At 46.1% G+C, this 25,722-nt stretch overlaps 1 protein-coding gene across 3 annotated transcripts in view; it reads left to right on the top strand.

Annotated features, from left to right (window-relative positions):
• Positions 1-19,112: 19,112 nt before the first annotated feature.
• Positions 19,113-25,722, top strand: part of LOC115100241 (gastrula zinc finger protein XlCGF57.1-like) — a 48,576-nt gene continuing 41,966 nt past the window's right edge. For all 3 annotated transcript variants that reach the window (XR_003859005.1, XR_003859008.1, XM_029618606.1), the window contains exon 1: positions 19,113-19,221. Coding sequence is in view for 1 of the 3 variants with exons in the window: in XM_029618606.1 (XP_029474466.1) it covers positions 19,219-19,221 (3 nt within the window). In the remaining 2 variants the exon portion in view is untranslated. The remainder of the gene's footprint in view (positions 19,222-25,722) is intronic.

The following is a 25,722-nucleotide window of genomic DNA, read 5'->3' as shown; positions in this document are numbered from 1 at the left end:
AGCTGTTTTGAAATATATTTTTTATTAGTATAGTTTTACTTTTATTGGTGATATATATTTCCTGATTTAATTGTTTGATGTTTATAAGGAATTGTAATGCTTCTGTTTTTCCATTGTTGCACTGCATACATAATCTGGCTTGTTGCAGTTTATAATTCAGTTTTTGTCTGCACGTTTGTAGTATTACTTTATTTTGCATTTGGTGAGGGTCTATTTGTATTTTGCATGTGTGACCAAGTTGACATATTCTATTAGTGTGTAAGTTCTGTGTAGGGGTCTATAGCAGCTTGGTTTTTTCTTTTTTCCTAATAGTAGGCGAATTGGCAGTGTTGCCTTTTCATAAGTAGGGTTGTTAATGTTTAAGTGCTTGCGTTATTGCAGTTTGATATGGGAGATTTACTATATTGTAATTTATTTTATTTGTGGCTTTTTGAGGGCCATACCCAACACACATTACAATAGACCTAATCCCAATTTCAAGGTTCTTTTTTACTTTTTTTTTTGCAGGGTTTTACAGCACTGCATGTAAATATAATATACATGTAAGTGACTGTACTTTAAATGTTCTTGTTTATGCAAAATATATTATCATAAATGCATAATTTTTAATTGTGCATAGGGAGGGAGTCAGCAAGCTGTAGGTTTCGCCAAGTCTGCCTAATACCCTTGCTCTGGCCTTGAGTAACAGGTCTGCAATTTCATATTTGAGTTTCTTCAGAACTCTGATGTTCAGCATCAACTGATAGGTGGCCATGTTCATGCTGTCAGGGGCTCAGGAATGGCAATGTGTGTTATTGAACAGAATCAGGTTTCCTTCCAGAAGAAACCTATTTCTTATGTCAGCCTCCTGTAGCAGACATGAATCATACTTACAATCAGGGGCATAAGGTGACTGCTGAAGTTGGTGGTGCACTAATCCCACCCCAGAAACAAACAGAAAAGGAACAGGGTCTTCTCCAGACTCCTCCCACCCCTCCCCCCCCCCCCCCACCAAAAAGGGTGCCAGGCCAGGAACCACCACAAGCCCCCAATTACCCCATCCGAGGGAGCCCTGGTTAGTAAAAGGGGCAGAAGGGATGCCCATTTCCCTCGAGCCCCGAGACCAGTGTCATTTGTAAGGGATGTCGGAAGGCCAGGAGGCGAGTGGGCATCCCTCCTGCCCCTTTTACTAGCCAGGATCCCCTCAGATGGGGGCTGTGGTGGTTGCCAGTCCTGGCACCTTTTTAGGGGAAGGGGGTTGGAGGGGCCTGGAGTGTTCCATGTGTAAACACTTCCCATTTTCCCAATGCCAAAAAAAACCAAATTGGGTGCTTGGTGGTGCACGGCAGACATCTTTTCTAAATTTGAAATGCTGGTGTGCCACCATGCAGTACAGATGTTTTTTGTATTTTTTGTTTAATTCTTTATTTATGAAATTGTTTAAGTACATGCAAAGTTATCTTATGAGCAAACAAACTTACAGGCCGATAAAGAACGGCGCGCTCGGCCGAGCACACAGTTTAGCCCCCATTTTGCCACGCGTTTTAGACACACTATTATTACCCCTTATACTGTAAGGGGTAATAGCGCATGGAAAATGCGCGGCCAACCCCCCCCCCCCCCCCAAAACTAATAGTGCTCATCACATGCAAATGCATGTTGATGAGCCTATTAGTTATTTCTCCCGAATACTGAAAGTAAAGGGATATATTTTCAAAACCTTACGCGCGTAAATCCCCGGGACGCGTGTAAGTCCCGGGGCCTCGGGAAGGGGGCAGTGTGGGGTGTGGCGTGACTAGAGGCGCCCAGCACAGCGGCCATTTGCCACTGTGCTGGGGGATCGCATGCTGGCAGGGTGCTGGCGCGCGCAATTTGCTCCTGCCCCGAAGCAGGAGCAAATGTTAAGACAAGGATTTGGGGGGGGGGGGGGTGTTAGGATAGGGCTAGGGGGTGGGAAGGGGTAGGAAGGTTAGTATAGGGGGTAGGGAAGTTCCCTCCCAGGCCGCTCCTAATTTGCAGTGGCCTGGGATTGAACCGCGGAAGACCGCGGGCATAGGCGGGTGCAAGTTGAACGAGCACCCACTTGCGCACGCCGACCTCTGATTTTATAACATGCGCGCACCGGCACGCGCATGTTATAAAATCGTGTGTCCGTGTGCGCCAGGTAGCATGCACACATGGACACGCGCACGCAAGTTTTTAAAATCTTCCCCAAAATGTGTGGCCAAGCTGCACATTTTACTCTCAGAAATTGGCAGGCATTAACTTGAAAGCACCGGGAAAAGTGTACAGAAAACTGCTTTTCTATACACCCTCCGACTTAATATCATAGTGATATTAAGTCAGAGGCACCAAAAAAAAAACAAAACATACCAAAAAAAAAAAATCTGCCCACCGGTCGGCGGGATTGAAAACGGACACTCAGTTTTGACGGCGTCTGTTTTCCGAACCCGTTGCTGTCACCAGGTTTGAAAACCGACGCTGGTAAAATTAAGCGTTGGTTGCTGGACCCACTGACAGCCACTGCCTCCTTATTAATGCGCGGCCTAATTTGAATACAAAATCACGTGCCCAGGAGAGGTGCATGGGCGCATCAGGAGAACGGGCGCTCAACTCGGAGAGCCGGCTCTTCCGCACCTCTTATTGCATCGGCCTGATATAAAGGGAAGAAGAATAAACCAAATATTGCAGTTACAAACATAAGATAAACACAAGTCTAGAAACAGAGAGACAAATATTATAGGATTGGTATTTTTATTTAATTTATTTGTTCTTATATTCTGCAGTATCTAATACAGTTATTGCTTACATCATATTACTTACTTGGTCTTTCATGATCATAAAGAATGTACTGCACGCTGATGTTTTGTGTTTTTTCACTTCCTGATGGAGGCTGAGCTTTACTATTGCACCACCTAGTGGCTGAACACAAGCTCTGAAAGTTTTTTTTGAGGAAAAAGCAAGCAGGGATTCAAAAACATCTAACTTGTCCTACCTTGTTTTTTTGTCTTGGTTTAGTGGGCAATAATCCAACTGCCTGCTTTGGTGCAAACTTTGCAGGTACTTTCATTTAAAGGACTTGCTGCTTTGCACCAAATATCAAAACTAAACTGCGGAGCTAAGTCTTACTTCGATTCTTGCTCCTGGAAAAATTACCACAAAGATCTGCACCTGTTTTTCTCTGCAAGCAGTTTTTCCATTGGAAACTGCATATAGTTTTGATGATATAAAACTATGCATGCTGTTGCGTAGCTCACGCTCTCACTTGCATTGTAGAACAATGGAAGTAATTTTGCCTGCATTGAGGGTAGGCAGTTTTGAAGGAAACATATCCATGGGTTAAACTATTTTTTATCCGCAGAATTGGCTTTGACAGTTGCCCCCCTAGTGACTGGTGTATTGTTGGCACAGACATTTCTAGCCTGAGTGAACATTTTTAGGCTACATAAGAGTTTTGAGTTTCCAAAATACAGACTTTGTCGAAATGGTAATGTACCTGGAGGTAGAACTAGAAGACTGGGAGAAAATGAGAGAGGTGGAACAACAGTGAGCCAAACTAAAAGGAGCAATTGCAAAGGCAACAAATCTATATGTTAGAAAAGTAAACAAAAGTAAGAGAAATAAGAAATTGATCTGTTTCTCAAAGGAGGTGGCTGAAAAAATAAAAGCAAAAAGAAGAGTGTTCAAGAAATATAAAGAATCCCAAAAAAAGGATTACAGGGAAGAATATCTGGTGAAACTGAGGGAAATGAAGAAAGTAATCAAGAAAGCAAAATGTCAGGTGGAAGAAAGGATTGCCAAAGAGGTAAAGTGAGGTGACAAAACATTCTTCAGATATATCAGAGAAAGAAGAAAGGTCTGACGTAGTACAGTGAAACTGAAAGGTGAAAAGGATCAATGTGTGGAGAGAGACAAAGAAATGTCGGAAATATTAAACAAATACTTCAGTTTGGTGTTCACTAAAGAAGATCCTGGAGAAGGACCGTCGCTAGTTAGCGAGACTATGGATGGGGGGTGGAGTAGACGAAACGCTGTTTACAGAAGAGAATGTATGGGAAGAGCTAGGAAAACTAAAACTGGACAAAGCCATGGGGCCTGATGAGGTTCATCCCAGGATACTGAGGGAGCTCAGAGATGTGCTGACGGGACCGCTGCATGACCTGTTTAATAGATCCCTGGAAATGGGAGTGGTGCCGAGATATTGGAGAAAGAGCGGTGGTGGTTCTGCTTCACAAGAGTGGGAGCAGAGAGGAGGCTGGAAACTACAGGCCGGTTAGCCTCACCTCAGTGGTGGGAAAATTAATGGAGATTCTGTTGAAGGAAAGAAAGTGAACTATCTACAACAGGAGGATTGCTGGACCCAAGTCAGCATGGATTCACCAGGGGAAGGTCCTGTCAGGCAAATTTGATTGATTGATTCTTTAGAGAATTGGATCGAGGAAGGGTGCTTGACGTGATCTACTTGGATTTCAGCAAAGCTTTTAATATGATCCCCGCATAGAAGGCTTGTGAATAAAATGAGGAGCTTGGGAGGTCATGTGATGCGACGAGTCAGAACAAATGTGTCTGAGCTGGATCTGTATACCATCCCTTGCTATCTACAAGTTATCTTTGACATTTCTGCCTCCTACTCAGCAATTTTTACATGGGCAACCAGCATATGTCGATAGATAAGTAAATGCATAAATCCCCGTGGATGATGCCCTTAAAAGGAGGGAGAAAGGAGAAAGACAAGCCAACGAGTGGCGTGGACAAGATGGCTGGTGTTACAGATGCTCTGCCTTCCCCTTCACCAAACAGCACTTCTATCACAGACACCACAGCTGCAGTTGTTGCTGTGCTGGACAGCTGTTTCATGTCTCTATCAGAGCAGGTAGCGGAACTACAAAATACACTTACTGCGATAGGGCCCAGACTAGATATGGTGGAAGGAAGGCTGTCTGTTTTTGAAGATGACTCGAATGCCCTGACAAGGAAAGTCATTTCGCTGACAAGATGGTGGAGAAGCAAGAGGAGAAGATAGAAGATTTAGAAAATCATTTGAGGTGCAATAATATTCGATTAATTGGATTTCCAGAAAGTGTTTAAGAATGGAACCTAACCTGATTCTTAGAGAAACGGCTCTGAGAGGAGAGGAAGCCCTCTCCTCTCGGAGCTCACTGGAGCACTGCAAGTGGAAAGAGCACACCGGCTAGGCACTAGGAAGGGGAAACACGGCCTCGCATCATTATTGCAAAAATCTTAAATTGGTCCCACAAGCAGCCGCTTCTTATTTCTTACCACAAACCCCGGGATCTGGCTTATAAAGGTGGAGTGGTATGAATCTTTCAGGATTACTCCTATAAATTGGTGTTTTAGCACAAAGAATTCAACCCGATCTGCTCTGACCTAGCGAAAAAGCAATTGAACTTTACCCTGCAGTATGCAGCGAGTTCACGCTAAACCAGGGAAGAACCCGTTATCTCCCGCCTTGTATCGTCCCATAGTGCTTTTAAACTGTAATTTAAAAATTTTAACCAAAGTGCTCGCTGGTCACCTTAGTCAAATTATGCCCTTAATTATTTCCAATTTCCAGGTAGGCTTTGTAAAGGGTAGAGCAGTCAGCATCCACATAATTAAATTAATAACGGCAATGTCCTTATGTCAACTCAGACATATACCAACAGTGGCTATAGGGTTTGATTCCGAAAAAGCCTTTGATAGGGTCTCTTGGCCATACTTATTCTCAATGTTAGAGCATTTTGGTTTCAAAGACCCCTTCCTACACTATGTCCATCTGTTATATCACTCTCACTGTTCCAGTATTATCGCTAATTGGTACAAGTTCACTTTGCAAAGAGGAGTTCACCAAGGTTACCCCTTATTCCCATTATTGTATATCTTATCCATAGACCCACTGTTGAGAAAAATCAATACGGAGGATACAATAAAAGGGTTTGGAGTGGGAAGACATGCTTTTAAAATGGCGTCCTTTGCCGATGATGTCCTAGTCTTCCTCAATTCCCCAAGAGAGTCTCTGGAAAGGGTCCTTCAGATTGAAACTCAATTTGGGACATTCACAGGCTTGAAAATGAATAGGGACAAGTTGGAAGTCCTGAATATTTCTGGCACCTTGAAGGATTCATGGGTGGGAGATTTTCCATTAAAATGGGTAGTTGGAGATATGAAGTATCTGGGGATCAGGATTCTGAGGGATATCCATAGAATATATGGGCTAAGTGTGCAACCTTTATTAAAAACCTTGAGGACTTCTCTCCAAAGATGGCAAAATCTTCAACTTTCTATCTCTGGTAGAATACAACTGTGAAAATGATGGAAGTACCTAAATGGCTGTATGTCTTACAGATGCTACCTATCTGGTTGCATAAGCAAGATCTCCTGGAGATCCACAGGGCCTCTCGGTTATTTATCTGGAAAGGGAAAAGAGCACGGATTCCTTTGAAGACCTTAATGGAATCTGTGGAAAGGAGAGGATTGAAATGCCCAAATATGCAATTTTATAATCTGGCATGCATGCTACGGTACATATATGATGGGATATTTGAAACTTCCTACTTCTTCCCACAGCTCATTTTAGGCAACTGGTTAGGTCTCTTCTCAGTGAGTTCCTGGATACAAGTTTCTGGGATGGATCTTCCAGGGGAACTCAAGGGACTTTTAATTGTCAGATTCTGTTGCTCGGCATGGACCTACTTATACAAAATGCTATTACGAAGGGACACTCCGAAAACCCAAACCTGTGTGCAGCCCTTGAAAAGCTGAGTCGAGGATCCCTGCACTAGGACACAAAATTGCAAAGAGGGAGTGACTTTTGTAGTTTAGTGCTATCTCCACTCAAGAAGAAAGGACCCGACAGGCTTAAAACGAAAATGGTTCCTTCAGTATTTTTATTTCTTCAATCAGATTTTATCGCAGTGCTTTGGTTTACAATCATATATACGCAATTAAAGAGAGAGCAATGTTGCCACCTGATCTTCGGCAATTCATTTATTTTACAGGAATTTCTACATTTTCAGTTTATTGGCCTTCAACATGTGCTGGCCAGTCAGAACCCTGACTGAAGGTGAGTGTGGTGCGCTGCCTCTTATTTGTTCTCAGGGTGCAGTGCGGTTCTCTTGCTCTCAGCTGGTGAACAAGAAATGAAAAGCATAGGAAAATGATCCACCGTACGGTTTGAGTCGTTAGCTTCCCACCTTGGATTGCGGTTCTGCTTAGGTGAAAATAACCTTTGGTTTAAATGAATTTTGGCTTTCCTGAGAAGCTTAAACACAAATCAAAGAGTGACCCCAGCACAAAGCCACACTGATTACCAGTATGCACTAATAGTTATTTTATTTACAATTTCTTGTTAACCACCTCCCCGATTCCGAAATGCTGTGCCGGGAGGTGGACCCTTGGCCTAGTGCAGGATTGGTAGGCTCCCTGGTCGGACCCAGAGAGCGCCTGCCACCAGGAGGCGGAGCACAGGAGGAGACAGAGGGTAGCTGGAGCTTCACCACTAGCAACCCGGGGTTCCCTTGGGTTGAGCCCTCGGTTACCCAGGCTGCCTGGTCTTAGGTGGGCCTCGCAGGATCTCTTTGAGAGAAAGTTCAGGGGTGTGCCCACCAAGATCAAGGGTGCGTGGTCGATGTTCAGGCTATGAGTCTGGGGTAAAAAAGAAGGCCAAAAGAGAGTCTCTGAATGTATGGCAAGAATCAGAGCCAGAGTCAAGATAGCGTAGTCAGCCAAAGCAGGGGTCAATACCAGTGGTCAGTCCGTGGGTAGTCAGCCAAAGCAGAGGTCAAGTTCCAGTGATCAGTCCGTGGGTAGTCAGGCAAAGCAGAGGTCAGGTTCCAGGCAGCAGTCAGACGTCAATGGTCAGGCAGAGGTCGGTTCCAGGCAGCGTGCAGACATGGTCAGTGTTCAGGCAGAGGTCGGTTCCAGGCGGCGATCAACGTAGTCAAGAACAGGCGGAGGTCAGTACCGGGAAGACAGTCCGAGAGGTACTACCTGGGGAGACGCTGGAACAGAAGGGCGCTGGAACAGGACTGGAATGGGACTGGAACAAAGACTGGAAACGTAGAGGCAAACTTGATATCACAGCGTGATCGACCCAATTGCCAAGGCAAGGAAGTGCAGACAAGCACTTCCTTTTAAGCAGCGTTCACTCAGGGCGCACCGCGGAGCTGGGATCCGCCCCTGGCCCTTTAAGGGACTGGGCGGTCCGCGCGCACCTAGGGGCGGGGCCAATGCCACGGAGGATGCTGAACCCCGCCTTGAGGCCTGGCTGGAGGTGGAAGGCCCAGCGACCGCCGCCGTGGGACGCCGGGGCCTGACTGTGCTGCTGCAGCTGGGGAGGACGACCCAGGACCCGTGGAGGTCCTGGGTCGTGAGGTGAGCAGGCCTGGACGCGGGCCGAGCGCGGAATGGGACGCTCAACATGTCACTTTGGAAACCGTTGTGATCTACACATGGAACGACGGTATATAAAATATTTAAATAAATAAATATGTGCATAACACGGACTAAATGACCACAAACTAGGCAAAGAAATATGACAGTCAAAAACTGAACTGGAATAACCAAGAAATCAGACTCTGTATGCAATGCAATATTGGAGAAAAATAAATAGAAATGCATTTTCTCCTGTACTACACAAAATACAAATGTAATCCCCTCTTTGTTTTGTGGCCACGAGGTTTCCAGGATGCTATCAACACCCCGGACCTCTGATTGTCTCTGCCATCAAACTGCTCCAGTAGCTCCTGGGATGCCAGGGATCACTGGCGTGGAGGGTGTTTTCAAAGCACTCACTAAACAAAATACTCACTGTAGAAAGGTACATGTGGCAGGGCAAGCACCCAAAGTCACAGCAAGGAAGCAATGATGGTGTTCAATGAAAATGATTTACTAAATCCAGCTCAATATTGCAAAAGTCATAAACAAAAGAAAAATCATAACTCCAAAATCACTGTCTCCTTATCCATGGTGCAAACACTTCTAGCACTTTTCTCTCTCACTGAATCAGTCTCCAAAACTCCTCCCCTGTAGAGGGTAGAAATATTCTCTTCTTTCACCAGCATGTAATAGAGGGAAAAGAAACCCAAAAACACTGACATGCTGGGTCAGACCAAGGGTCCATCAAGCCCAGCATCCTGTTTCCAACAGAGGCCAAAAACCAGGCCACAAGAACCTGGCAAGTACCCAAACATTAAGAAGATCCCATGCTACTGATGCAATTAATAGCAGTGGCTATTCCCTAAGTAAACTTGATTAATAGCAGTTAATGGACTTCTCCTCCAAGAACTTATCCAAATCTTTTTTTTTTTTTAATTTTCTCTTTATTAAATTTTTCAAATGTTACAAAGTTTGTAAACATTCAAAGAAAATTAGTGATATACAGTTCAATTATATCAACCACATAACATAATAAGAAATAAGATACTACTGTCTCACTATTATTTAGCCCTCAATAAACCCAGGAGATCCTCACAGGAGACGTCTTATATTAGGAAATTAATATTATTATTTACCACCTCAAACAATCAGAAAGCATTAGATTGGAGACAGATAATATTACATTATATTGAACAATTTTACCCTTAAGTGAGGTTTACACAAGTGCTACTTCTGAGACATCCTCTGGCAAGGCATCAATTCTATCATTCAACATTTTTTTTAACTGCTGTGGTAGGAAGAAAGCATAAGATAAATCTCGGAATTTTATGAGACATTTACAGGGAAACTTTAAAAAAAAATCGGGCTCCCATTTGGACCACCCCCCTCTCTTAATTCAAGAAACCCATATGGCATTAGGCTTTACAATAGCCTAATGCCATATGGGTTCCCAGTGCTTTTTTTTGCCTTTTGGAAGGGTTTTCTGATTGGAATCATAGATCTGTAGATATGATCAAGTCCCTAATATTCTTTCCATGGGTAACAGCCACTTGCTGGATCGGATCCAACACAGGATGAATTCCCAGCATGGTCCAATGTTTGTAAATAACTTTCCTCACTTGTGGCCAAAAGGGGGGAATAAGGTAATACACAAGTGACATGATCCCGCCCATCTACTGTTGGTTTTTGATGCAAAAAAGAAAAGTGGTCTGACTGTAATGCCCTCTTTGTCACTGGGGCTGGAACCACTCACCAGCTTAACTCTCACAATCTCTCTTACTCCCAGGGCCGGATCCATCGTAGATGGGAGGAAAGATTTACCGTGCTTTCAGGGCCCACTGTGGCAATGACTCTTATTTGTATTCCTTGGGAGAGATACAACTGTGCCCACGCTCTGGATGCTACGAGCACCGGGAATAATACCCAGGAGACTCGGGATGAGGGTCCAAAAATCAGTCTTTACCGATGGGTAATCAGGTGAAAAATGGCCCAAGTTCAACTCAATTCCTTTAGTTTCCCCAGGTGACTGTTACAGTTCTTTCTCTTTCTATCTGTGCAAGGCTCTCTTTACTTTGGTCCAGGGGCAAGGGAAACACTCACCATTCAGGGCTTGAATTAATGAGGTTCCCGAGTGGGCAGAGATATCCTTGTTGGCACAGAACCCGCCCCCCTTCCAACTGGCCAAGAATCTATAGATAGGGGCCGATGTAATAAGACCCGGGGCAAAACAGGCGGTCGTTACGTGCGCGGGTTTTGATCACCGCGCGCGGCTGAAGCTGCCGCTTCCGCGGGATGTAAAAAAAAAAAAAAATTTAATTATGCAAATGACCTGCGCGCGGAAATCCGCGCACGTACGGAAAAATGCGCGTACCTAAGCGTGGTAAGGGCCTATGTAATAAGCGGCCGCATCTCCGCTCAAAACCCGCGCCGATAATCCACAGATAAAAGCGAGCAAGCGAACGGGTCTCCCTACTAAGTGGAAGTATGGCCCTGGAAAGTATTTTTAATATTTCAAATTAACTGTGCTGCAGAAAATAAGGCAAATATTTTCATGGGGGATAATTCAGAACAATCTTGCCGCTCTTTTGGCCGTGTATCTGTCCACCCAGGGAAGCGCCTACCTCAGACGTCATGCTAAGCTGGCCACTCGGATACCGAGATAAGCGCTCAGCTAGGTGGTTTTCAGGATGCTCAGACGCCGACATAGGTTCCCCCGAGTCGGCGCTGACACTTAACTCGTGCCCTGACCATGGCGGTAAAAAACCCGCACTAGCATTAGCACAGCTCCTCCTTTGCATGCCGTTAGCATGCATTCGTACAGGCAAAACCGCAGGTCTGTGAGCACGTTCGTACACGCTTTTTTCCCCCGCGCACAAAACCCTTATTACATCCCCTTGTAGGGCTTTGTGCAGGAAAACACGAATACAAACCCGTAGCAGCTTCAGCGCACTTTATTACATCGGCCCCTTAAGTCTTTGCACAGTATTCCCAATTATCATTCTTCTCCGGGGAAAGACTTTGAGTGGGAATCCTCTGATGTAACTCAAATTTAGTTTTACTCACAGTTTTCCTCAGTCCTTCTCGATCGCACTCCTTTCACACATCCCAAATTGGGAAGGGATCCTGGAGCCCGCAGCTTTCGATGTTCCTTTACCAGGGTAGGAAGAAGGCGCAGCCAAAATCTTCCTCCCAGATATTCTAACAACATGTCTTTTAGCCCAAAAGCTGGTATTAACACCGGAGTTGTTCCTTGCGGTGGGTCACTATCTCTAGGGCAGGTCTTCCCTAACCCTGGGCTCCCTAAACACGGGTTTCCCGTGTCCCATGCCCAGAAGAGGCCCAGATGTCTCACAAGGCTCCTATCACAAAAATTATTAAAACCTGAAAACAACCCGGAGGGAAAATCCCAACCAGCCAGGGAGTGTTCTGGAAAAGGGAAACCCTCCTGACCCTGATCAGGATCCCCAAGCAGGGTTTGCCTGGCTCTTCTGAGCGGACCTGGAAAAGCCAACTCAGAAAAAGCTCCACATTACCTCCTAACTTCAATTTAAAGCTGCACTGCTCCCCAGAGCTCACTCTTACAAGCACCCTCAAAGGAAGGGGCTGCATTTGAATGGAACCTCCCCTATTTCCAACTTCCACGAGACTGCTACCAAAATGATAAGGGGAATGGAACAGCTCCCCTATGAGGAAAGACTAAAGAGGTTAGGACTTTTCAGCTTGGAGAAGAGATGGCTGAGGGGGGATATGATAGAGATGTTTAAAATCATGAGAGGTCTAGAATGGGTAGATGTGAATCGGTTATTTACTCTTTCGGATAATAGAAAGACTAGGGGGCACTCTATGAAGTTAGCATGTGGCACATTTAAAACTAATCGGAGAAAGTTCTTTTTTACTCAACGCACAATTAAAGTCTGGAATTTGTTGTCAGAGGATGTGGTTAGTGCAGTTAGTATAGCTGTGTTTAAAAAAGGATTGTATAAGTTCTTGGAGGAGAAGTCCATTACCTGCTATTAAGTTCACTTAGAGAATTGCCACTGCCATTAGCAATGGTAACATGGAATAGACTTAGTTTTTGGGTACTTGCCAGGTTCTTATGGCCTGGATTGGCCACTGTTGGAAACAGGATGCTGGGCTTGATGGACCCTTGGTCTGACCCAGTATGGCATTTTCTTATGTTCTTATATAGGCATACCCAGGGCTTAATGGTGACACAACCAAAGGGCCCATCACATACCAGTGAGCCAATTTATTTGCCTTTGTCATCTGTGTTCCACAGTTCACATGATGGTGACAAGATTTCTAGAAAGGGGGCAACCCTTGGCATGGCATACAGAGAGCCTAAAACAAATTCTTTTATGGCCCCTTCGAGTAGCAATCTGTGCCCGAGGATGGGGTTACAGGAAGATTCCGCTTGAACATACCAGGATGACAACTACCAAAATGTAGCAAGTTATTACCGCCAGTAGACTTCCATTACAAAAATGAAGTGACATGAGTGAAAGATCGTTGGAAGACAGGAGCAGCATTTATGAGCACCAAAAATAATTAAAAAAAAAAAAAAGTTTTCTTTGGTGATGGTAATTTTTGTCATCTTGTGATGTGATATATATTTTTTTGATTAATCCATGGTTTGATTTAGATTTATACTGCTCAAGTAAAGCAGTAATCATCAAAGAGTTAAATGCAGTAATCAAATACATCATAACAATACATCAATAAAACACAGTACATAATAATTTAACCCTAAAATTGGTACATTGATAAATACTAAAATACAATAATCTGGAACCATGGGTCAATCTATTTCACAATAACTATGGAGGAATAGAGTTAAGGTCCCACCTAAACATTTGTACACACTGGGCCAGATTTTCAAAAGCATTTACTCGAGCAAAACTGGTTTTTGCTCGAGTAAATACACTTTACTCAAGTAAGTGGGCTTTTCAAAATTGCTACAATATATGCCATTGAATTGTCCATAGGATTTACTCAAGTAAGTGCACTTTACTCGAGTAAATAGCTTTTGAAAATTGCTACGTTAGTATGTCACATTTACATGCGTAACTCCTTTGAAAATGACCCCCACTTTCTTCTGTTCCTGTGACCTTCTATTCCTGGGGACTCTCTCCTTGGTTCAGCTCTTGCAGTTTTTAAGTTGTTTCACTGTAATTTCTTATTTGTAATTTTCTTTTGAAGAGAAATTCTGTCCACAGCTTTTCTTTTCAGCTCTTCCCTTTTGCCCTCACTTAGAACTTATAATATATGTATAAAATCCTTGTGGATTTTAATTTAGATTTGTGTTGGAGTAGGAACTCTCTGCCTCCTGTCTTCTAATTTTTCCTTCCAATTAATGGGAAAGGAGTAAGGAATTTCCAATTAGGGGTCGGCCTCCCGTTGACTCATCTACCCACCCTTGAAGATTGGACTCTTAAGCCAACTTTTGAGATTTCTCTGTGAGAGCCCACCTCCCCCTTGTTGCAGTGGATTGGGGTGTCCATGTATTCGAGGCTGGATGTGGGGTAAGGATGACCTGATTGTGCTATCTCTCCTAATGAGCAGACACAGTGACAGTGACCTGCTGCAAAGGAAGAATATTTTTTTCATTAGCTGTTTTGAGCTATCTAGTATGTTGGCAGTGCGTACGTTTAATTCCACCTTTCCTGCTTCTTGCTTAAATTTTCCCATTTGGGTTCAACTGATATGTTTTCCGCTTGAAGCTGATGTCCCATATGTGCCTGTCCTGCATGGGTGGGACCATAAAAGAATTGGTATTGTTTCTTTGGGGCAGGAATCCTAGCTAGTTGGACATTGTCTCTTTTCTTCTCCAAGGCGGGAGTTCTTTATTGGGTGGGGGGAAAGTTTCCTTTCAGGGTCCCGAGTGCTAAGGGTGTTTTGCGGATCTGTATATCCCTGGGAGAGGAGAGCACAATAGTAGAGCTCCACTTTGGGCTATCTATGCCCGAACAAACCACTCTAGACTCTGTGGCGATGTCCAAAATAAAATTTACTGGCAGATAAGCAGTTGGATATGGCACAAATGATTCAGTTCTCAGCTTACATAGAAACATAGAAACATAGAAATGACGGCAGAAGAAGACCAAATGGCCCATCTAGTCTGCCCAGCAAGCTTCACACATTTTTTTCTCTCATACTTATCATTTTCTCTTAACTCTTGGTTCTATTTCCCTTCCACCCCCACCATTGATGTAGAGAGCAGTGATGGAGCTGCATCCAAGTGAAATACCTAGCTTGATTAGTTAGGGGTAGTAGGGGTAGTAACTGCTGCAATAAGCAAGCTACACCCATGTTTATTCCCTTTACCCAGACTATGTCATACAGCCCCTATTGGTTGTTTTTCTTCTCTCCTGCCGTTGAAGCAGAGAGCCATGCTGGTTATGCATTGAAAGTGAAGTATCAGGCCCTTTTGGTTTAGGGTAGTAACTGCCGTAACAAGCCAGCTACTCCCTGCTCTGTGAGTGCGAATCCTTTTTTTTTTTTTTTCTTCTCCCCTGCAGTTGAAGCTATTCTGGATATGCGTGAAGCCTCAGCTTTTCTTATTCCCCTGCTGTTGAAGCAGAGAGCTATGCTGGAAATGCTTGATGTATCAGCCTCTCCCATGCCATGAAGCAGAGAGCCATGCTGGATATGCATCGAAAGCGAAGTATCAGGCACATTTGGTTTGGGGTAGTAACCGCCGTAATAAGCCAGCTACTCCCCGCTTTGTGAGTGCGAAAGCTTCACAGTTAAGCTATCCAGTTTACAGTTCTTTATCTCAATCTGTGCAGAAGTATCCCTCACAGGGACCCACGGTATCTCCACTTTACATGCAGTGGAAAAGCGAAGGCCCTGGGTGGGAAAGACACCCGCTTTGGATGTGAGGCAGGGAGCTCCCTCTGACCTTGGATAAAAATGGACAAAACAATATTGGCACCGAGAGTTTACAAGTCCCTCTCTCTCCCCAGAAGTGAAGACCCTGACTGGATGTCAAGGTAAGTTCTTACTGATGGTTTTGATAAGTTGCGTTGGTTTTGTTTCCTTGTACCTGGGACTCTTATGAGAGGAATCCCTCTGGAATAGCAACACCTGATGCTCCCTTCAGGTAGGAAGGGGCAGCCAAACACTTCCTCCTGAGCCTCAAAACAAAGACTTTTCCTTTGTAAATCAAATTACCACCTGAGGTCCTGGCACTGGGTCAACATCTCCTCCATCCCCGTTGAGGTGTAGAAGGACAGGCCTTCCCTCACCTGTGTAGTTCCCAAAACAGTGTAACTCGATCCCTGAGTACAGGTGGTGCACAGGATCTCACCAAGCCTCCTACCAAAAAATATACCCAGAGGGATATCCACACTAGCTATGAGTAGGCTGGGAATGGAAATCCAACTCTGGTCACGTTCAACAGGCTGGGTTAACCTGATTCCCCTGACTGGGCCTGAAAAATGCAACTCAGATTAAGCTCCTCAACTACCACCTCACTTCACAAAACCCATAAAGGACTAGGGATGTGAATCGGTTCCGGAATCATGTTCGTACTAGAACCGCGGGAAATCTTCATTTGCGGCGGGACCGCTTTTTTTTACGACTGTCCCGAGCCGGAAAAAACCCCCACCCCGACCCTTTAAATCTCATTATTTAGAATCCCCCACCCTCCCGACCCCCCAAAACTTTTCTAAACTACCTGGTGGTCCAGCGGGGGTCCCGGGAGTGATCTCCTGCTCTCGGGCCATTGGCTGCCACTAATCAAACTGGCGCCGATGGCCCTTTGCCCTTACCATGTGACAGGGGCTATCGGTGCCACTGGCCGGCCCGTCACATGGTAGGAGCAATGGATGGCCCGCGCCATTTTACCATCCAGCTCAATTTCTCCAGGACATGAATTGTTCTGTCTGTTGTCTGTCGGCCTTCCTGCAGGGAGTCTGCACTTATTAGCCAGTCGTCCAGGTAAGGGTGCACTGTGACCCCTTCCTTCCTTAAGAAGCCGCCACTACTACCATCACCTTTGTAAAGGTTTTTGGTGCTGTGGCCAATCCAAAGGGAATGTCCTGAACTGGTAATGCTGACCGGCTATCTCAAAGCGTAAGTAATGCTGGAAATCTCTCCTGACGGGAATATGAAAATATGCTTCTGACAGATCTAATGCTGCCAGGAATTCCCCTGTCCTCACGGCCGCATTTACTGTAGCCAGTGATTCCATGCGGAAATGGGGAACTACCAAGGCCCTGTTTACTTGCTTTAGGTCCAACACTGGCTGAAAACTTCCTTCTTTCTTTGGTACTAGGAAATAAATGGAGTATACCCCTGTGCCTTTCTGACCAGGCGGTACCAAGATATGGCTTGCAGCTGAACTAACCTGTCTAACGTCTGCATGACTGCATCTCCCCTGCTTGCCTTGTGTGGGGAGGAAACGAAGAAATCTTCACAAGTTTATTCTATTTATCTGCTGTTTATTATTTATTGACTTTGATGAAGAAAGCGAAGCTATGCTGTAATATTATCCAATCATCTTTTCTAACCAAACCAGCAGTAAAGAAGCTGAAACCACAATTTCTCTGCTGTGTATTTATTGGATGTTGAGACTGTATAATTATTGATGCTGGGAATTAAGGCCAGAAACAGGGCTTAATTAAAAACAAAAAAAAAAGCAGAGTATAAGAGCTATTAGTCCTGGGGGAATTCTGCGCTACTGCGGAGCGCAGAATTGCCATTTTCTGTGCAGAATTTGGCAAAGATGGAGGAGGCCTCAGTGTGCTGGGAGCTTGTCCTGCTTGCTGCGAAGGTGAAGGCTCTGGTGTGCCACTCTCGTCCCACTTGCATCAAAGGTGAAGGCCCTGGCTTCCCGTGAGCAGGCTCACGGCAAAGATGAAGGCCCCAGTGCGAGTCTGTGCAGAGGTGTGTGTGTGTTTAAGACTGCAAGCCTGGGGGAGTGGTGGTGAAAGAGAGCATGTGTGAGGGTGTGTGAATGTGGGTGCCAGAGAGAGGGAGCTTATGTGAGGAGATTGTGAAGGAGGGTCTGGATGTGTGAGAGATTGGGAGCTGGTGTGTATGAAAAAGGGATTGTGTGTATATGTGAGTGTGCTTGTTTGTTTGTGAGAGAGGGAGCCTGTATGAAGGGATTGTTTGTGTGTGAGAGAGACACACAGGTAGCCTGTGTGAGGGTATATGTGTGAGAGAGGGAGCCTGTGTGTGTGTGTGTATGCAAGATAGAGAGGGACCCTGTATGAGATGTGTGTGTGTATGCAAGAGAGAGGGACCCTGTATGAGGGGATGTGTGTGTGCATGAGAGAGGGCGCCTGCATGAGGGGATGTGTGCGCGCGAGAGAGGGAGCCTGCATGAGGGGATGTGTGCGCGAGAGGGGGAGCCTGCAGGAGGGGATGTGTGTGCGCGAGAGAGAGGGACCCAGTATGAGATGTGTGTATGCAAGAGAGAGGGACCCTGTATGAGGGGATGTGTGTGTGCAAGAGAGGGAAGCCTGTATGAGGAGATGGGTGTGTGCGAAAGAGAGAGACAGCCTGTATGAGGGGGTGTGTATGTGCACTAGAGAGAGGGAGCCTGTGTGTGTGTGTGAGAGAGAGAGGGACAGAAGGAGCCTGTGTGAGGGCCAGTACTGAGAGAGGGGTCAAACTCTGTTAGTGGAAGGGGTTGAGGATAGAGGGGGAGGGGAGAGATACTGGCAGGTGGAGGAGTTGGGGCCTGAGAGAGCAAAGTGGCCAGGGAAGTAGGGAGAGGGGAAGGGACACACTTTCAGTGAACTTCTAGGGAGTTTCTGCTCAAACTATTTAAAATTCTGCATCTTTAAGTGATAACTTTTTTCTGTATTACATTTTAAATTTATTACTTAAAGACTGTCATATATATTGTTTTATTTTGACCAATATAAAGTATGCAGAATTTTGCAGAATGATAAGTTTTTGTGTTCAGAATTTTAAAGTTTTGTGTGCAGAACTTTACATTTTTTGTGCAGAATTCCCCCAGGAGAAAGCTATTCGTCCTTACAGTAGGGAGGAGTTGTATAGAGACTAGATGTGCATAAAGGGTCCATCTCTATTTTTCCTTCTATGTGTCCATGGGTGCCAAATAAAGGATCTGTTCCATCCATGTGTTTGAGGGGAAAGACAAAAAGGGTGAGAAAGAGAATAGGGGGGCGGAGAGGCAGCTTCTAGTATACAGGGGAAGGCAAATCCTGAAAAAGAAGAAATAAACCGAGGACTGGTACTTCTGAACAGGCTGAGGTGAAATAAATCAAAATTATAACTATAACATAAAGAAAAATGCGTTTTTGAGGCTAAGCACGTAGCTCAAATAGGATCTTCACACAGCATCCACCCAGTAACGCAGGAAAAATCCACGCCTGTTCACTTGCTCTCCAGTGAGGTCAAAACCATTGTAGGTAGAGAAAACTGCTGCTTTCTGCCCCTCTCCTCCATCCCTGTGCTTACTGGAGTGAAGGTAGTTTTCTGAGAGGGAGAGTCAGCTCGGACTTAACTGGATTGCATTTGTATCTTTAGCTATGACAAGAAACTCTTATTTTCTCTTTTTTAACATGCACGTTGACAAAACAGCAGAGCACCAGGATAATATCCTCCCAATCACCATGGAGGAGGAAATAGCAGAAACATAATCCGAGCCATAACCATAGAAAAGACAGCAGGGTACAGTTCTCCAACACAATAGAGAGAATCTTCCCTGCTCACCATAGAGGAGATAGCAGGATAGAATCCTCCAAGTACAATAGAGAGAGGGAAAGCAGGGCAGATTGTCTTCCCTCGTCACCATAGAGGAGAGAGCAGCAGGGCAGAGTCCTCCAAGCATAATAGAGAGGGATAGAAGGGCAGTGTTTTCCTCATTACTATAGAGAGGGAGGCATGGTAAGTTGTCTTTTATCTGCAGTTTTTCCATTTCTCCCCTCTCTTTTCCAGTCATTTCCTTTGTCTCCCGCTATGCATATCAGTCTCCTTATCTGCTCCTCCAGCCTCCTATTTACCTTCCTCTCCACTACATCGTCTCCTCCCCACAACGTTCTCTCTCCCCCCTCTTTTTTTCTTCTTGGCTTTAACGCTTTCTCCCTGAATCACACCAGTTTGTACTTTAGCTTTTCTCCCGGCTCCGGTGCTGCTTGAGCTCCACGTTTGTCAGATTAAAGTCCTGGCAGATTGGCAGTCTCCGAACCTGACGACCCTGGAGCTCAGGACAGCACCAGCAGAAGAGATGTTGGGAGCATTGGAGACCGGTTCTCACTGCACTAATCACAGATGGGGGGTATTATAAAATTGTTTTATTTTTTATCTTTGATGGCTTTGTCTGCCAGCTCCACTAGCGATTGCATTCGTGCACATGCTTTAGTTTATAAAATTGAATTGTGTAAGGTTTTAGAAAGGGAAGGGAGGTCAAAATACCAGGGATGTCCGTGTCTTCTGAGTGAACCAGTTACCCACAGTACTCTGACACACCAGAGGTTTTCCTTCAAATAGAGCCAAGCACTACCTTAGGAGCTGTCAAAATAAGACTGAAAAACTAGGGAAATTCAGAAGAAAATCATGAAATCCTTTTTGGATGCTATTCAATATAAAATAAGGAATAAGCTGATTTCCCTTTTTAAGATAAACATTGAGGGACCTATATACTAAGCATTTTTTCCCATAGATATAAAATGGGAAAAATCCTGAGTACTTCTGGCCCCGAGTTTGTAAGAAAACCAGGACTGGCCTTATATATCTCAATGAATTGGAGTTAATGGAGTTACCATCTGGGAGTCATACTGCTTTGTGCTCTCTGAGGATTTGCCAGACTTTGAGGTCAATGTAATAAGGTGTGCTAAGCCGAGCACACTTTCTGCGAGTTAAACTTTACTTACGATTTAATAAGGTTTTTAGCTTTCAAAGGGGCTGATGCAAAAACTGTTACAGCAGTGCACAGTTTAATACACAAGTTAATTTTATTTTTATCTCCTGATGGTTGTAAGCTAATAGTATACTCGTGCCTCAGGAGTTTAAAAAAAAATGCACACAAACATAAAAATGTGCACAGAGAAAAAGCTTAGGGCACAGCAAAACAAGATTTATGTACATAACATTTTTTGTGTGCAGAAATCATGGTTTATTTGTCTAAATCAGTGGTTCTCAACCCTGTCCTGGGAACCCCCCCAGCCAGTCGGGTTTTCAGGATATCCACAATGAATATGCACGAGAGAAAATTTGCATGTTATGGAGGCGGTGTATGCAAATTTTCTCTCATGCATATTCATTGTGGATATCCTGAAAACCCGACTGGCTGGGGGGATCCCCAGGACAGGGTTGAGAACCACTGGTCTAAATCATATTTTCTGCATCTGAAGTATGATTTCTGTGCACAAAAAATGCTTTCTGTACATAAAACATATTTTATGTGTGCAAATAGCTAATGCCATCATTAGCATAGAATTTCTATGTGAGGAGGCTAATTTAAATGTGCATTCTTGTCTGCATATTTTTTGTGTGCAAAATTCCTTGTATCAGCAGTAAAGTTTGCGCACCTTTATGTGCACAAAATAATGCTTTCTGTGCTGACAACAACTTTTGTGTGCACAACTCATATTTTGTGTACAGAAAACATGCTTTGAATGCAGAAATCATGTTTACCTGCCAACACAGAGAGGTGTGCTGACTTACCTCATGTTTTCTTAGCACTGGAAACAACTCCTAGTATGAGGTGGAGTAACGTTTCCAGGGCTAATGTTCATCTACAAGCGGAAGCTGGATTTCTGGTGCCAGGACCTATATTTGGTATTTTATGCATAGAAAACATGTTTTGTACACAAAAAGCAAGCTTTCCACACACAAAATATGATTAATGCAGGAGTGGCCAACTCCGATCCTCAAGAGCCACAAACAGGCCAGGTTTTCAAGATAGCCACAATGCATAGGCATGAGAGAGATTTGCATACAATTGAAGCAGTGCATGCAAATCTATCTCATGCATAGTCATTGTGGCTATCCTGAAAATCTGGCTGGTTTGTGGCTGTTGAGGACTGGAGTTGGCCACCTCTGGATTATTGCACTAAATGTGCACTAAAATTAGCACTTCTCCATGCAAATCCCATTTAAATAAAGGGATTAGCTGTTACTCCTCAATGTAGGAAGGTGTTTTAAAGCCCTGAATGCTTAACTCATGTGTGTGTTGATGCTGGAAATGTTAATTTTCTGGGTCAGAGGTGGAGTAAAGCTAACTGAAGTTCCCTGTATGTACCCGGATCAGTCCAGACAGCTGGGTTTTGCCTCCCTTCCAGCAGATGGAGACGGAGAAAAACTTCGAGGGTGACCCCTCATAAGCCTATATGCTGCCTGTGTCTCTTCAGTATTTCTCTGTCTCCAGCAGATGGAGGTGGTGCAAAACCTGTGGTCCTGACCCATTTGGGGTTTCAAAAAAAAAAAAAGGAAGTGGAACAGTCTTAGTTCGCTGGACAGAAGGAACAGCTTTCCTCCCAGGGGGTTGTTAGGTTCCAGTGGGACTATCTTCCCAGGTAGTAGGGGCTGTGGGAGCTGGGCTGGGAAGTCCGTTGCGCTCCCTGGTTTGGTGAGGCACCTGGTGTGATACCAGTGGTCTGGTCCCTCCCCACCCCTCCACACCCCATACCCTCTTTTTGGGTACCTGGAGCAGCCTACCCTTCTCAATGTACTGTGCCTTTTAAAAAAAAAAAAAAAATCAAATGAGAGCAGAAGGGGATTTTCCGGCCAGGCTGTACCGGCGGCAGATCAGTGTCTCGAGGCATGCAACTGGGTCTGGAGGGGTTTTCTTTCTTAGGGCACCTGTCCGACTATCTTTTTTTTTTGTGGCAGCCATGCCACTCGGCCTGCGGGGAGTCAGCCACACGGCTCTCCCGTGATGGATTTTGTTCCCAATGCCTCCCCGGTGGGGAGAGCTCATTGGGAGCAGCGAGAGGAAGCTCAGGCAGGGCCCACGAAGTGGCTAAGCGTCCCGCCTCACAGCAGCTTCAGGCCGTCTGTTCCCTATCAGCGCAGGAACGGCGGCCATCTTAAAAACTTTTGCTGATGCTCAGAGTCGAGCGGTTGGGGGAGGGGATCTCCCACCGCTGCTTTCTCCCGCTGCAGTGAGTCTGGGTGACCCAGGGGATGATTTTTCTGACTTTTTGGTGGGGGAGGGGGCCAGTCCCACCCTCCTTCACTTCAGTCTTTGTGCTTTTAATGCACATAGCCTTTTTGGCAAGTTTGTCCCAGCTGGAACCCTTCTCTTCCCAGGGTGCCTCGGTGGGCCCTCCCAGTAAAGTCCCTAGGCGTCAGGAGCCTTCAGGTGCTGATCTGGACGACGACACAGAGAAACCTCTGGTTTTTGATAGGGATGACCCTAAAGTAGTCCATCTGTTTCAGAGGGAGGAGCTGGAACCCCTCATTCCCTAAGTTCTTGAGGAGCTTGGCCTGTCTCTACCCCAGGCGGATTCACTCCAAGACACGGTTGATCTAGTTCTAGTGGGCTTGTGGGGTCTAGCCAGGACTTTTCCGCTTCATCAGATGCTTCAACAGCTTATGGCCTGGGAATGGGATGCTCCTGATGAGGGTCTCAGAGTGGGTCGAGCCATGGACAAGCTATATCCTCTGCTGGAGGATGTAGTGGAACCTCTGAAGGTACCTAAGATAGATGCCACAGTTTTGGCCATCACAAAGCGAACCATTTCCCAGTGGCTGGGGCCGCGGCGCTGAAAGACCTTCAAGACTGCAAACTTGAGGTCTTCCTGAAGAGAATTTTTTAGGTCTCGGCCCTTGGCATCAGGGCCGCCGTCTGCAGTAGCTATATGCTCCGCGTGAGCCTCAGGTGGGTGCAGCAATTGTTGAGCACACAGGATCTTCCTCCTCTGGAGGCGGCACAAGCAGAGTGCCTGGAGGCAGCAGTGGCTTATGGGGCAGATGCCTTATACGACTTGCTCCGTACGTCCTCCAGAACCATGGCTTCTGCGGTCTCTACTCGACGGCTCCTATGGTTGCGCAATTGGGTGGCCGACGTCTCTTCGAAGTCTTAGCTCAGCGCCCTGCCTTTCAAGGGCAAGTTCCTGTTTGGGGAAGAATTGGAGCAGCTGATAGTCATTGGGCGACAACAAGGTCCATAAGCTTCCCGAGGATAGGCCCAAGAGCACCTGGGGCTTCTTGCCAAAACACGCTCACTTTCGGGGACAGACGTTTCTGCCAAAACAGGACTCCTGCTCCAGCAGGTCGCCCAGCAGTGGGGCGCTTGCAGCCCTGGGCTCATTCCTTTCGTGGCCATCGAGCGGGTTGAGAGGGTTCCCTTGGCGCCAAGCCTCCACAATGAGATCCGGCCACCCATTCCTCTATCTCTGCCATAGGAGGATGGCTGTCCCTTTTTATCAAGAAATGGGTCAAGATCACCTTGGACCGGTGGGTCCTAAATATCGTCGAACTCGGCTACGCTTTAGAATTTGCTCATCCTATCCGAGACCTCTTCATGGTTTCCCCCTGCGGCTCACAGGCAAAGAGGAGAATTGTATGTCAGACCCTCGACAGGCTGCAATCTCTCGGGGCCATTGTTCCTGTTCACCAGGACGAATGGGGAGCGGGGCGCTATTCCATCTACTTTGTGGTGCCGAAGAAAGAAGGTTCCTTCCGGCCTATCCTGGACCTCAAGGGTGTGAACAAGGCTCTCAAGATGCCTCGTTTCAGGATGGAAACTCTCCGCTCAGTCATAGTGGCGGTTCGCAGCAGCGAGTTCCTGGCCTCGTTGGATCTGACGGAAGCGTACTTGCATATTGGAATGCACAGGGAACATCAGAAGTTTCTTCGCTTTGTGATTTTCGGAGGACATTTTCAGTTTTGTGCCCTGCCATTTGGTCTGGCGACGGCACCGTGAACTTTCACCAAGGTCGTGGTGGTAGTGGCAGTGGCGCTCCGCAGAGAAGGGGTGTTGGTGTTGGTGCATCCTTACCTGGACGATTGGCTCATTCAAGTGAAGTCAGAGGATCTCTGCAAGCAGTCGGTGCAGAAAGTCCTGCACTGACTGATATCCCAGGGATGGATCGTCAACCATGCCAAGAGTCACCTGGTCCCCTCACAGACTCTGGACTTCAATACTCGAGCAGGCAAGGTTTTCCTTATGACCAAACGCATAGACAAGCTGCAGCGGCAGATGCGTTGTCTCTTGAGTCTCAGGGAGCCCAGAGCCTGGAATTATTTGCAGGTCCTTGGCTCCATGGTGTCTACTCTGAAGTTGGGTCTGTGGGCCTTTGCGCATATGAGACCATTACAAGCGGCGCTTCTCTCCCACTGGGATCCAATGTCATAGAATTTCCACTTTCCCTTGCCACTCACAGACTCAGGACACCAGATCCAGTCTTGGCTGGTGGCTGGTTCTGAAGTATCTGACGCGAGGGGTGGATCTCGTGATCCCTCAGTGGGTCAGTCACCACGGATGCCAGCCTCTCTGGTTGGGGAGCAGTCTGTCAATCTCAGTCAGCCCAAGGTCACTGATCGGCGACGGAGGCACAGTGATCCATCAATCGTCTGGAGACCAGGGCCATATGGCTGGCGTTGCAGCATTTCCTCCCACTCCTGCGCAGCAGGGCTGTGAGAGTCCTCTCGAACAATGCGACAACGGTGGCATACATCAGTCGGGAATCAAGAGCCAAGTGATGGCTCTCGAAGCTCAACGTCTGATGGCCTGGGCCGAAAAGCACCTAGCCCTGCTAACGGCATCTCACATTGTGGGGGTTGACAATGTGCAGGTGGACTTTCTCAGCCACCAAACCCTGGATCCCAGGGAATGGGAGCTGTCCCAGCAGGCGATGTCCCTCATATCCCTCCGATGGGGAGTTCCCCGTCTTGACCTGATGGCAACACGGCTGAATGCCAAGGCACCCCGTTTCTTCAGCCGCAGGCGAGAACATGGAGCGGAAGGAGTCAATGCGCTGGTTCTCCTGTGGCCGTGAGACGTGTTGCTTTATGTGTTTCCTCCTTGACCTCTCAGAGGCAAGATTCTGCGGCACATAGAGATTCATCCAGGACGAATAATTCACGTGGTCCCGGAGTGGCCCCGACAACCCTGGTTCGCAGACCTGGTCAACATCGCAGTGGACGGACATCTTCGACTGAGCCATCTTCCAAACTTACTTCGTCAGGGTCCTATATTTTTTCAACCAGGCGGATTGCTTTTGTCTAGCGGCCTGGCTTTTGAAAGGAGATGCCTAAGGAAACGTGGATATTCAGATATCGTGATAGCCACATTGCTGAGGTCTCAGAAGACCTCAACTTCTATGACTTATGTTCGCGTCTGGAAGGTCTTCGAATTGTGGTGTCGCGATCATGGCACTTTCCCTCGGCAGGCCTCGGTGGCACAGATTCTCACGGCCTTAGCAAAGGACTGTTGATGAA

Source organism: Rhinatrema bivittatum, chromosome 1 (assembly GCF_901001135.1).
Source record: "Rhinatrema bivittatum chromosome 1, aRhiBiv1.1, whole genome shotgun sequence".
Classification (NCBI taxonomy): domain Eukaryota; kingdom Metazoa; phylum Chordata; class Amphibia; order Gymnophiona; family Rhinatrematidae; genus Rhinatrema; species Rhinatrema bivittatum.
This window is presented reverse-complemented; position numbering and strand designations above follow the sequence as displayed.